Consider the following 14,665-nt stretch of genomic DNA (forward strand, 5'->3'; position numbering starts at 1 on the left):
AATTTGCATTTCATGGTCAATGATATCTCATTCACAGAAAAGAATGGCTAAAGCACAGCACTTATTCAGAAAGTTATTTGCTTCATTTAAGATGAAAGCTGACTCAGAGGCATCCTAGAAATTGCTTGTCATTTGAGGCGTTTCCTACTCTGTTAGTACACTTTGGGGATTGTTTTCATTGCATGATAGAGCCTATATACTGTGTAGTTTTTTAGATTCCTGTATTTCCTGAGGATGAGATGAGCATGTACACGTGGAACAGTGCAAAAGAACAAACTTTGAACCCTTTGCTCAACATACCCGTCAGCTCAGGCACACAGTCATGTTAAAATATCTATACTTCTTCATTTCTGGAGGCAGTCTTGGGCATCCCAGTTCCATGTTCCTTTACATGTAGCATTTCTGGCAAACTCTCTATTATAGCTGTATCATAAGTCTAGAACAGAAGAAAACAAGAATCCAGAAAACTTCTCCCCCCGCCCCCCACCTCACATCCAGAAGGAGTAATCATAATTTCGAGTTTAACTATGTAAAATAATAATTACATGTTCTTCATCCCTCTCCTGTTTCACTTCTAAATAGCATGGTTATTTTGTATTGCCACACTCTTTTTATACCCAGTAGAAAAATGAATGTATGAAAAAAAAAGTTTTCTTTAAGATAAGTTTGATTTGTTCCTGGGTTCTTTATGCTTTGACTCGATCGATCTGATACAGTGCAACTCATGAAACAATCTTATTATTTTTGCGAAGTTTAAACTAACAATACAGATAAACATTTTCCCAAATTGATGACTAAAGATGTTGTTGTACGCCATTCTGGCTTACTAATGTGTGCTTTTTTTTCTCCCACTACCAGGAGGCATTTTTGAGTGCGTGGAATCTGGTCCAATGGGAGCAGAAGAATTAGCCTTCCGATTTGCTGTGAACACAATCAACAGAAACAGAACTCTTCTGCCAAACACCACATTAACGTATGACACCCAAAAGATAAACCTCTATGACAGTTTTGAAGCATCCAAAAAAGGTAACCTTTTGCATATTTATTTTTTTTAATGAGAAACTAAGATTCACTTGGTTTACCTACCTGGAAAAATGTCTGTCTAATAAAGCCATATGCGGTGAAACAGTACAAGGTTGTGGCTGACTTCAAAAACCATCCCTTGAAGGCTGTAATGGTAACTGCTTGAAAATTACATTGTCACATTTGATTCCACCGCCATTGTCTAAAAGCTATTTCTTTAAATATTTGAAGTCTGAAATAATTTTTTCTGAGCTTTGTGACCAGGGTGTTTTTCAGACCAGCTCCTTTCGAATGAGAAAACACTATCTCCAAACTTTGTCCCAGAAAATGCCAAGTGCGCCCCAATTCTAGTGAACATGGAAAAAGGTTCCAGTTCACTTCCAAGCATTCAATCAATTTAATTACATCTCCACAAATACCTTTAGCATATGGATGTCTCATAGAGTTAATCAAGTGTGGTCTTCAAAGGGGAACAAGTAGTTCTAGTTTTGCACATCTTATCTCAATGAGTCATAAATATAAGCCTAAATATTAAGTCTGCTTGAGAATATATCTATCAGAAGTGAATGTCCAGGCCTGAGTTCTGCAATTTTCTCCTAATTATGAATGATTTGTTCAAAGAAAAATTAAAAGTTAAAAATAATTATAAATATTTTTCCTAAGTTTTCAAATCTCTGATTCTCACAAAAACTGAAGTTTTCAGATTGCTTTACATTCAAGTCTATGACCGTAGATGCATGTTGTACTGAATCATTGCCATACCCTAAAAAGCAGAAAACCCAACAAATATTTATAGGAGAAAATACAAAACCTGCTGTCAGAATTCAGCAGAACTGAATCTTGCACTGTATTGCATGTTCTTTAAAAACATTTTTTTTTAATACATTGAAGAGCAAATTTCATATGAACATTGTCCTTAACAACAAAATGAAAAAGGCGAAAGAATTGGAGGTTAACCTGTATTTCTTATGACAAGTTTCTAGCTTAAATTTGCTAAGTGATCTGGCCCCAACATGCTACTTCCATGTTGAAGTCTGAAAGCTTTACACTGTAAGGGATTTCTGGTTTTATAGAAGGCTGTGATGAATAAAAACAATTGGTGGTACATTAGAAGTGCTACACAGGGAAAAGCTGCTATGTAAAGATGAATGTACATTAAGTACCTTTTAAAAGCACAGTATAATGCTGAATAAAAATTCAGTTTAGAAATGGAGGTGGGTGTTTTTTTTTTTTTTTCTCTTGCTGTAACACACAGAGTTAAACTTGCTAATCTGTTTTATCTGTTTATTTGCTAAAGAAACAATTCTAATATAGGCTGTTGTCAGGCATGAAAATAGTATCCGTATTTGTACAGAAATATACACAGTTTAGTTATTGTAAGATGCTTTGATTTATGGAAACTATTATGGCCTAATCATTTATGCCTAGCAAGATGATTTCTTTGCAGAGGAGAGTGTGTGGAAGAAGAAAGAGGCATACAACACTTTTAATCAAGGATTTTTGAGTTGTTATACTATTGTTTTGGCTGATGGATTAAATAAAGCAGGTTCTGAGGGACTACTCTTCCCTTTCCATCTTGGCCAATAACAAATGAATGGAGTGATCCTCAATTCTGGCCCCTTCTTTCTCTTTTCCTCCTTATTTTCCAAATTCAACCACTTCCTGATTCCAGCACGTGCTGTCCTGTGAAATGTAAAGGAACACTTTCTCTCCCTTCCAGGGGGTAGATGTAGAGAGCAGAGAAATTTGTTCTGTGATCTTTAATTCTTTAAGTTTCTAGTACTTAATAGACTATAATAGCTAAAGTTAGAATGTTAACATGCCATTGTTTAGTTGCATTGAATAGATTGTATATATTCATTGTTCCCACTTGCATCTCGGATGAGAGTGCAAGTCTTTATTTCAACTGGTCAGGCTGTATCAAAATCTGTGTAATCTTCCAGTGCTAATAGGTTTTTGCTTCATCAACTCACAATATAGCCAACTACATTTGTGCTGACAGGTGCTTTAGTTCAGAATGAGAGGCTAAAGGTTAACATAAAATGGTTCATTTTATTATGATGGCTCCAAAGCAGAGTTTTAACAATGAGGTTTAAGCATTTGACTCATTTTGTGGTTCATGATTATGTCCATTAGTGAGCAGGCAGGCGCTGCATCACAAATAGCCTGTTTAGACCTCTTAGTAGCACGTACTTTTGAGGTTGAATAGAGATGAAATATTAAAGTTTTTTAAAAGATACTGTATGAAAGAGCAACCTGAACGCAAGATGATATTTCCAATATACTGTTTCAGCGAAGAATACTGTAAATGCAAACAAAATAACCCTCAATGCACTAGAAAAATTGGCATGCATCGGATAGAGACAGTGCCACGTGTGAAAGCATTGCATTATTCAAATCTCAGAAACAGGGGAAAAAAAAAGCCCATTGAAAAGCCATCTGGTAGCTATTGCTGTTGTTAGTGATCCCATTTACTGACATTTGCATAAAGCTTGTTGATTACTGTTAGGAAGGGCAATATTAGCATAAATTTTTTTTTTATCAAGCTAGTCATTTAGGCCCTGATACTATGCTCAGAAATGCAATGTCGATCCTGTGTATATATGAGAAGTTCATTTAAACCACCAGTGCTCTGCAGTAATAAAAAGGTGTGCCAGTATAGTTTCTGGAATGCACTTGAAAGACTTAGCAATATTTTCATCATGTTGATAAAGAAGTGCATAATAAAACAGTTTTTACTTCCTGAGAAAAGTAGTACAGCAAGATGTGTTTCCACTGCTTGTTTCTTCAGCTGTCAGGAACATCGATGGTGGAATAACAATATTAATTAGTCAAACCTCATACAAATACATCTAGATTGGATTAGGGAGATACTTTCCATTACTTCTCTTGACTAAATAGGATTTTTTTTTCTAAGAAGACAGAATCTGTTGTTTCTCAGAACTGCATACTCATAAGGATTATGTCTATGGTAGTGATCTAAACAGGAGCAGGGCATGGGCTGAAATGTTGCTCTGCAGTATTGACTAATTTTCCTGCCTTCTTTTTGGCATGTCCCAGCTAATAGTCTACAAGTTAGTACTGGGGCATACTATGGGAGATAATACAAACCAGAGACTGCTAATGCACAGTATAGGTAGGGCCATCCTATATTGGAAAGAAGATAGCTAAGCTACCTGAATGCTGCAGTATCATGTCAGTGACTTTAAGGGCCACTTTTATTTACTAATATAGGTGTAACAAAACAGAATATTTCCAGTGTTTGAAAGGGACACGTATTGTTTGTTTCATTAGCAGATAGCAATTTTGTTTTCTTTCAGGGAAAATATTGACCTTCAATTTTTGCTAGTCAACACACATATTTTTCATATATAGAAATACAAATGTCCGTTTAAATGAAATTAATAATTCACCTGATACTTAACTAGAATATACTTAACATACATTTTCTGAGTAATTAGGATCTCAGTAGAAATAGTGTTGATTGATTGAGGAAGAAGTCAATGCTTGGACAGCCTAGGTTAGTATACTGTCCCATATGGCCTTTTTCCAAATATAAGATGCAGCTGAGCATAAATCTCTTCTCTTGTCAGTGCTTTTTAAAAGATACACAATTGCTGGCCTTTGTCACTTCCACTGACATAGAAGTGTTTATTAAATATAGCTGAGAGATATTTTGATGTTAAGTGTTGCTATTGATCAGCTCAGAGTGAAAGCTTAGAAATGTATCCTGAAGTTGAAATCTGTGTAAGTGAAAGTGTTACACAGGAAGAGAGCTCTGTCAGCAATAAAGATAAAATTCATGGGGTGCCTTTTGTTTAATATGAATTTTGCAATACCTTCTGGTACACTGCCTTCTTTCCTCTCATCATTGACAGACTTCTGTCTCCTCTTCAGCCTGTGATCAGCTGTCCCTTGGGGTGGCTGCCATCTTCGGACCCTCCCATAGCTCCTCAGCTAATGCTGTGCAATCCATCTGCAACGCATTGGGTGTTCCACATATCCAGACCCGCTGGAAACATCAGGTGTCAGACAACAAGGACTCCTTCTACGTCAGCCTCTATCCAGATTTCTCTTCACTCAGCCGTGCCATCCTTGACCTTGTGCAGTTCTTCAAGTGGAAAACGGTTACTGTTGTTTATGATGACAGCACTGGTAAGGATGAAGCATTAGACTACGTGCAGATATATTCACATGTACAAAGAGAGGGAGGAGGGCTGTCACTACTCATATTTCTTAATTTCAGAAATCTTAACTAAATTAGAAGAATTTGTATTGTCAAGGTAGAGTATAACAAATGATGTGGAATTATTTGCATAATTTTGCTCCAGTTGCTGAATTCTGTGTGTTTAAGCTCACAGCTGTCAATAAATCAGTCACACTGTGTTTTCTGCAGTTGTAACAGTTGCTAACAGCTCTATCTTTTAACTTTATTTAAAACTTAGATTTGGAAGTAAATATAGTAACTGCAAAGCTGTACTAGTATGCCCAGTGAAATAGAAGATCTGATTTCTAATGCTGCTTCTGGCATTAGTTAAGTTAGAATATAGATGCCATATTTGTTTGGAATTTCAATATCTGCTTTTTCAGAAAGGAGCAGAAGGAGCCCTCATTTTAGCTGCTAGGAACTGAAACCAGAGAAAGTTTGGAGGCTTGCTTTGCAGATAAGTTACATGATTTAAAAATGAACTCGTGACTTTCCAGCAGAAGTATACCAGTTTGGTACCTTACCCTTGCCTCGCCCTAAAATTTGTTTTGCCCTTCTGTTTTGCCTTGGCACTGACATCTTTGAAAAATGCTTTTAAAACTTAAGTTTGATTTGAGGTCTGTCTGGTGACAGTCAGAACTAAGACCATGGTAAGAGGAAAATCTGACTGTCACGGAAGCTACAAAGAAGGTACTTAAATAAATGAGATATATTTAATCTTCTTGGAAATGTTGCTGACTTCTTCCATGCTGGTTGAACTGTTGTTGCCAAAAAAAGAGCATGGTGAGCCTCAGCCCTTCTCATGGTTCAGTGAACTGGAAACTTGTTGATACCCTTGCTACATAATGCTACTATCTGAAAGTGAAATAAAAAAAATCAGATCAAGAAACAGTATGTGTTACATGTGAGGCCACCTGTAGTGAAGACTAAATCTGCTGGATAAACAGCAGTAACAGCAGGACAGAATGTCTGTCAGGACAGGCAGAATGCCTGCATGACAGAAAGAATTATAATTATTTCAGAAAATATTCACTTTAAATTTATATTTCTTTCTGGAGTAGCTAAACCCTTCATATTATACTGATTGTTCATGCTGATGAACAGTAATTCCATCTACAACATCTTTAGTTTTCTTGAAATCTGTTGCTGTTTGAAGAGACAGAAAAAATAATTAGTTTTAAAGAGGCTTTTTTTTTTTTTTTTTTTTTTTGACTGACTGTTTCTTTTGGTCAATAGCATCTCCTATGGATAATTCAAAGACTTCAGAAGCAGGACACACTGCTGGGAAGTCCACAGCATTGCTTGCCTTTGAAGTACATACAGGAACAACTCTTAGCTATGAAAAACTGACAATCTAAAAGTAGAGTTTAAATTTTGTTATAGCTCAACTGCAAACTGGTGTTTTTTTGAGGCAAGAGGTTGTGGGAGAGGAGCCTTTTGAAAAGTAGTTGTTACTTCAGCTGAGGAAGACGTTATCTCCTGCTGTGAGATAAGATAAATATTCTGTTGTGAACCTAGCGCTGTAGCTGAACATGATAGTTTCAGGTAATATTTAGAAATGAAGGCAACAGTGATAAAACATTTATCTCTGTTTATATCTGGTTTATTTCTATTTGGTAAGTGATTCCTTAATGTAAGGTGGATATTGTTCTTATTTCCCTCTCCTTTGTTTCTCTTTTAGTTACCCACATTTTACTCCTCTTTATTGAGAAATTGTTCAGGATGATAATCCATGCCTTATTTTATGATAATTGTAGAGTTGTGGATTTCCTTCATCTGAATGGACAGTTCCCAAAAGTACACTCTGGTCAAGGCAATCATGTTACTATAGCACTTACAATGATAATTTTTTTTAATTTATGGGGACAAATTTAGTTTATGTATTTCCGTTATTACTTTATAAACATGGATACAAGGGCAGATGATACTTTTATTATAGGTACAAAGGAAAGGTAAAAAACATGCATAAACTTTGTCTGTATTCTCCTCAACAAAAATTATGGGGAGTTGCTCATATCCCCAAATCCTGGAACACTGTAGGTCAATTTTTTTTGTTTAATTTATTTTTTTTATATGTCTTCATATATTAATTGTTAGGTCTCAGTTTTATGAATTCTCTAAAGAACTGATAAATTTTCCTTATCTAATACTTACTAATTCTCACATACTCATTTTAGTTAATAACACCTGTGTCCATGTTCTGTATTCCTTCAGTATGAGGTATGTCTCCTTAAATAAACAAAAATGGAAAAAGCTGTGTGGTTATTTGACACACTGCAGTCAATAAAAGTCCATGTTAACTCTAGTGTCATTCCCAGGAATGCACTGGAGACTGATACTTCAAGTGCACACTTAAGCTGCCTCTTGACAGCACCATTGTGTCCAATTGTATGCAATCCTCCGTGCTCTTATCTTAATAGGAAGGGAAGCAAGTTGTGTCACTATCTGATAGCAGAGCATTTTCATGATGTTACACGAGTCACTCTATATAAGTGTAGATGCAGTCTTACGTAGTGTTTTGATGTGCCTTTCAATACTTAGTGTAGCTGCCTTCACAACATCCATATGATGAGATGTGCAGAATAGATTGCCACCACTTGTATCTGGATCCAATTTGATCTGAGTCTGTGTGGTATGAAGGTCGTAGAGAGGAAGTCAGCCCATGTTTAGAGCCCTGTTTGAAATAAGAGAGAAATTTGGAATCCCAGGCTTCCTTTGCAATATGCACATCTACAACATTACCACAAAGAACAGCCAAGACTGAGTTGTCTCCCTCATTGAAGTGTTCTCCTTGTGTTCTCTGTGGAGGAATAGCTGCACATCTTGCTAGTAATTTGAGAAAAGACATAAACAAGTTGCTCTTCATGCACTATGGGTAGCAACAAGACCCTGTCTCCAAACCTCCTCAGTTTTATGATGCAGAAATGGTTAAGTCAGAGTAGGTTAACCTATGGAGTCTAGCTGTTGCTCCCTCATCAGTCTGGGCACCACAGAGTACTGGATTGTTCTGTGCTGATCAGACCTGCCTCGCATGTTGAGGAGCCTGTAATGGTGAAAGTAGGATCACTTAGCACAGGAGAAAATGGAAGTTGTGGTATGCTGAAATAGGGAGAGAGATGCTTATAAAGGGATATGATCAATAACACTGGAGAGAGCAAAGATCAGGCTGAATACCATGTAATAAGGAAGGGTCAAGACTCTACAAATAGGATGAAGTATGTGAATAAACTAGAAAGATTAACTCTATCTTGTCTCAGTAAGAAGAGATTCAGTCTGTTACAGTGGGGATAAGGTAACAGAAATAAAAATGAACATGAAATGGGCAGAGTTTTTAATACTATCATAAAGCCTGCTGCCCTGATAGTATTTTATGGCATAGGCATTTTGTGACAGTAGGTAGATAAGTCTGTTCTTTCAGGGAAGAAAAAAAAGTGTGACTTCTTCTCCTGTGAATCTGTGTTTGAATACTCCTGCACCTGATTTTTTTTTTTTTTTTTCCATTAAATAATACATATATTCGGCTCCCTTTTATGATTTAGCTTCTCCCTGTATTTTAGCTCTCCAGAATTTTTTTTTAATGTAGTCCATCTGTTTTACAGACAAAAAATTTTCTTGCTAGTCTGAAGAGAAGTATTACTTCCTGTGATAATTCTAAATGGCAAATTATATTCCCTTCAACTAGATTTTTCCACTAAAAAAACCCTAGCAAGATGTAATGAGAGGCTGGTTAGTGTTGGTTTTCCTTTTCCTTTTTTTTTTCCTTTTATCCTTTTCCTTTTATCCTTTTCCTTTTTTCCTTTTCCTTTTTTCCTTTTCCTTTTTTCCTTTTCCTTTTTTCCTTTTCCTTTTTTTCCTTTTCCTTTTTTTCCTTTTCGTTTTTTCCTTTTCCTTTTTTTCCTTTTCCTTTTTTCCTTTTCCTTTTTTCCTTTTTTTCCTTTTTTCCTTTTTTTCCTTTTCCCCTTTTTTTCCTTTTCCCCTTCTCCTTTTCCCCTTCTCCTTTTCCCCTTCTCCTTTTCCCCTTCTCCTTTTCCCCTTCTCCTTTTCCCCTTCTCCTTTTCCCCTTCTCCTTTTCCCCTTCTCCTTTTCCCCTTCTCCTTTTCCCCTTCTCCTTTTCCCCTTCTCCTTTTCCCCTTCTCCTTTTCCCCTTCTCCTTCTTCTCCTTCTCCTTCTCCTTCTCCTTCTCCTTCTCCTTCTCCTTCTCCTTCTCCTTCTCCTTCTCCTTCTCCTTCTCCTTCTCCTTCTCCTTCTCCTTCTCCTTCTCCTTCTCCTTCTCCTTCTCCTTCTCCTTCTCCTTCTCCTTCTCCTTCTCCTTCTCCTTCTCCTTCTCCTTCTCCTTCTCCTTCTCCTTCTCCTTCTCCTTCTCCTTCTCCTTCTCCTCCTTCCAGTAATTTATGGTCTCTTAGTTAAGTACCACTAAACTGTCCCTGGATACTAATTAAGTCCTTTCAGATTTACAGATTTGCTACAGTCAATTGTCCTTAAGAAAGAAAAAACAGTATGTTTATCAGCTGCATGTCCTAATGGTTTTAATTGGTCTCAAAACAGTAAGTTATTTTCAAGTACATAGTCTAATTCCTGTTCTAAAGAAAACAGACTGGATAAATTCTAAATAAGATGTGAATCTCAGAGAATTCCAAAACAAAGAATACATGAACAGTTTGATGCTGGAGCCTTTAAATTATAATGACTCTTGTATTGCCAACTAATACTTTATGCAGATCAAGTTGATATAAACAGGGTTCTGATTTTTTTTTTCTTAATTAACATTTGTTTTGGTCTTGGGTGAATGAGTATAAACACCAAAAATCTGTTGCATCTATGAACAGAAGCCAAAGCTGGAAAAAATGACTTCAGAAATAAAAATGTTTTGTGTTGGTCTTCAATATTGAACCTTGTGCTTTAATTCAAATGAAGGGAAAATAAAGATGCCACTTTCTTGATATTTTTACTGTAGTATACAGGTAACATTGATTAGTAAATAGAACTACAATTTCTTTCTTGGGACCAGTATTAAAATTCACATTTTCTTATTACTGCTGTATTTATAAGAGCATTGTTGTGGCCTTACCTTGAGTATTCCGTGCAGTTCTAGCACCCACAACTTAAAAAGAATATTAAGGTACTTCAGTGTGTCCAGAGTAGGGCAACAAAGCTGGTGAAAGGCCTGCAAGGTGGGATGCCTTATGAGGAGTGCCTGAGATTGTCTGGTTGGAGAAAAGGAGGCTGAGGGGTGACCCCATGGCTCTCACAGAATCACAGAATTGTTTGGGTTGAAAGGGACCTCTGGAGATCACCTAGTCCAACCCACCTGCTATGGCAGGTTCACCTAGAGTAGATTGCACACGAACATGTCCAGGCAGGTCTTGAATGGATCCAGAGAAGGAGACTCAACATCACCTCTGGGCAGCCTGTTCCAGTGCCCTGGCACCCTCAAAGTGAATAAGTTTTTCCTCATATGCAGATGGAACCTCCTGTGCTTCAGCCTGTGCCTGTTGCCCCTCATCCTATCGTTGGGCACCACTGAAAGGATTCTGGTTCCATCCTCTTGACATCCACCCTTCAGATATTTATAAACAGTGATGAGATCCCCTCTCAGCTTTCTCTTCTCCAGGCTGAACAGACCCAGCTCTCTCAGTCTCTTTTCATAAGAAAGGTGCTCTAGGTCCATAATCATCTTCGTAGCCCTCTGCTTGACTCCCTCCAGTAATTTCTTGTCCTTCTTAAACTCTGCAGCTTCCTGAGGATATGATGTTGAAAGAGAGGTGCTGAGCTCATGTCCCTGGTATCCAGGGACAGGATGTGTGGGAATGGCTCAAAACTGCTTCAAGGGAGGTTCAGACTTGACATTAGGATGCATTTCTTCATCAAGATGGTGGTCAAACACCAGAATGGGCTTTCTACAGAGGTAGTCAATGTCCCAGTGTTAAGAGGCATTTGGACAGAGCTCCCAACATGCTTTAACTATTGATCACCCTGAAGTGGTCAGGCAGTTGGACTAAATGATCATTGTAGGTCCCTTCCAATGGAACTGTCCTATTCTATATTTCACATTCCTTATTTCCAGGTACCTCACATCTTGTCAGTTTTTTCCTTGTACTATTAATACACAAAACCAAATCCAACCAACCAACCAAACCAAAAACAACAAACCTTTACTCTAAGGTAAATTAAATATCTTGGGGTTGAAATGGATGTGGGGTGATGTCAGGTGGGCAACATTGCTGAAGGATTAAGGAAAAAAATCTCGTGATTCAAAATAAATCTTGGCTAGGGAGAAAAAATATCTTTAAGAAGAATACACATAGTGCACCACAAAGATGAGAAAAGTTGTTCAAGAAACCTCGGAGAACAGACAGCTAGGATGGAAGGTAGAAAATGAGATGGTCTGAAAAGTTCTGCTTGTTTCTGTTTTTCTGTGAATGAATTAACATCTCAATTTATGTGAAAAGCTGTTCTTTGTAAACACATCTGTATAACTAAGGTCTATTCTTAGCAGAATGAGAGAGAGAAGGAATGTTGACAATGCTGTATTTGAACATTTGACAACTGATACAATAACAGTGCATTTCACCTGAGTTTAGAAGACAAGACTTCAATCTTGGTGATCTATAACAGAAACTTACAAACTGACATGGCTGGCATGCAGTAGAATAAATTTCAGGTTTGAAATTTTGATATAGAAGGGTAACATTTGTTCAAGAATAGATGACAGGCAGAAATAGGGAGAGCTTTCTTAAAGATAATCTGGGGTCCTCACTCTGCAATACAGTAGGAGACATCAGCTGGGAGCAACAGCGCAATTATAAAAAGCACAAAGGAGTATTATTATTGTGATTTGCATTCCTGTGGATCAAGTTCCAAACCACTAAACCTTGACAATTAAATGGACAAAGTGGTTTCTTCCATCATTTTTAGAATCATCTAACAAAACTAACCACAGGTGAGGTTTTAATTTCAACAGATATCTGAAACTAGGTGTTTATTGAGAAAAAGAGTACAAAAGAACATAATTTTTACAGTATTCTTAGAAAGATGTTACAATGCATGTTTATTTTTTTTAATACTGAAAATACTGAATGCCCATCTATGAGATGTTCTTGTGATATTTCTGATAGAGAATTAATGCTTGCGAGTGGAAAAATAATGGTTTATTATTAGGGAACTGCAAAACAGAAAAATATAGTGAATAGAATTCAAGAAAATACATGTCATTAAAACTGGAATTTCTGCCAACAGAATTAATTGGAGTCCAAACTGAAGAATCATCAGCTGATTATTTCTTAAATAATACTGAAACCTAATTAAAGAAACAGTTATTAAGGGACTTAGGTCCCTTGAGTAAGATACTTTTGAAAATCTTAAAAATGAAGTAATCTTAGATCTGTTAATAATTACCTTTTGAGAAGTCATGGATGATAGGTGGAAAAAGTAGACAAGCTCACATTTATTCCACCTTAGATATTTGTCCAAATTTTGAAATACATTAATTCTGATTCCTTACTTCCACTTAACATCTAAATCATCCACCTGTTCTTAATAACTACTTTCCTAACCTGGAACCTACTTAAAATTGGGTAGAATAAAGTGTGGTGGTTTTTTTTTTTTTTTTTTTTTTTTCTTTTTAAATAGCTATATATTCATACTTCTTTTGCTAGACAGAACAGAAAATACAGGTAATATTTTTTAAGGTCACTGTCAGGACTGTTCCCTACCACTGATACTGACTAATGTATCTATCACATGTTCAGAAATACAAAATTATAAACTACTATTAAGTTACTCCATTGATCAATTAGATGAAAATTATACCTGTGTATATTTTTCTATATTTATACCGACTTGACCTGTGCAATTTTAACTACGATTTATTCTGGTTCTGTATTTGCCATGAGGAACAAAGCAGACTTGATGTTTCCCATGCTTATCAGCTGGAATGGCAAACATTTCTAATTCCACACCTGTTCAGTCACTGGGTCAGACAGAGGTTGCAGCATTTGTAAAAACACCCACAATTTTATTGAATCTTCTTATTAAAGACAATCAATTTTTAAATCTTTCTTAATAAACTCAGATTTAGTAAAATTGTAATAATCAAAAGCAGTAATAATTTTGTTCTATTTTTGGAGAATGAAGAAATATTTTCCAGACTGGTTACATATTGCATAGTACCTTTTAAGTACAAAGTGTTTCGAGTGTTGTGCACAGTAATTTCAAATGAAAATACAATTAGTAGTTGTGTTAAACCTAAGTGTGGTATTTGGATGTAGCTGAGTAATTAGCTTGGTGTACTCCTTTTCTAAGAAAATTATCATACCATTTGTTCAATAAAGTTCAGAAGTGTTTTTCCAGTGTTACATGAAAATACCAGCAGTAAGGAGGATGTTGTGAAGGTAAAATTTCACTTTCAAACTGTTTTAGTCTTTTTGCACTTTGGAAGTTAAGAATTACTTTAGCTACCTGTCTGAAGAGAAATATGTTAAATTATTTCATTCTTTTTGGTAAGTGGACCTGTAATTGTTCTTTGAGAATAATTCTATAGAGATTTTAATTAATTTTTTGAAAAGAAAAGTCAAAATCATCAAGTTAAACAGAATGCATCATCTGAGCCCATCTTTTATGAAAACATATACCAGAGCTCCCTTCCTGCTTTGGCCAAGAATGGAATTTGGACTTACTGCAACAAGATGTGGTATTATAAAAATAAAACTATAGGTTTAAAATAAAAATAAAATCAATCCATGAGGTACTTTATAGTATTTTTCTATAAGCCTAAGGAACAGAAGTGGAGGTAATATTGCCAGAAATTATTGCGTTAACAACAAACATAATCCAATAATTTTCTAAATTATTTTGCTCTTGTGGGTTTGAATAAATTTAAGAATTTAAATCTTATTGAAAATTTGCTGGGGAATTTATGATCAAAACAATTATTTCTTTTGTGAAGACTGGAAATGTTATCTACTGTTTTCAAATGCAGAAAAACGTGACAGGAATACTATTTAAGAGAAAAATGAAAACAGGGAAATAGACATATAATCAGTATCACATCTTGCATGGGGCTTACATTTAAACTTAGATTTATCCAAACTTAACTATTCTTTACTCCTACTTCAGTATTATATATTTTGTCCTCTAGTTGGAAGAACACTGTGAAATACATTTAAGATGTCAAGCCCTTTTTGAATTGCTTTACATCAGTCTCAGTTCAAATATTCCTGTCTTAACACATTTTAACTGCAATTACAGATTTTTTCTTCTGTTGCACTCTTACCAATTCTTTTAACAAAAACATAACTGCTTTTGTTTCTAAGAATAAATTTGCTTACCTAGTGCAAATTCCAGTTTAGAATGCTCATTTATGTTTCTTTTCCAACCAAGTCCATTTTGATTTCTAGAAGATGTTATTTTTTAATGAGGTTGTTGCAATACTGATAC

The 14,665-nt window shown here is 35.9% G+C and overlaps 1 protein-coding gene across 13 annotated transcripts in view; it reads left to right on the forward strand.

Moving 5' to 3' along the window:
- The window catches only part of GRIK2 (glutamate ionotropic receptor kainate type subunit 2), a 382,225-nt gene that overhangs the window by 122,466 nt on the left and 245,094 nt on the right, over positions 1 to 14,665 (forward strand). For 12 of the 13 annotated variants that reach the window (XR_010471027.1, XM_065055283.1, XM_065055287.1 and 9 more), the window contains 2 exon segments: positions 859 to 1,026; positions 4,921 to 5,178. Coding sequence is in view for 12 of the 13 variants with exons in the window: in XM_065055283.1 (XP_064911355.1) it covers positions 859 to 1,026; positions 4,921 to 5,178 (426 nt within the window). In the remaining variant the exon portion in view is untranslated. 13 annotated transcript variants of the gene reach the window in all.

Source organism: Columba livia, chromosome 3 (genome assembly GCF_036013475.1).
Source record: "Columba livia isolate bColLiv1 breed racing homer chromosome 3, bColLiv1.pat.W.v2, whole genome shotgun sequence".
In the NCBI taxonomy this organism is placed as follows: domain Eukaryota; kingdom Metazoa; phylum Chordata; class Aves; order Columbiformes; family Columbidae; genus Columba; species Columba livia.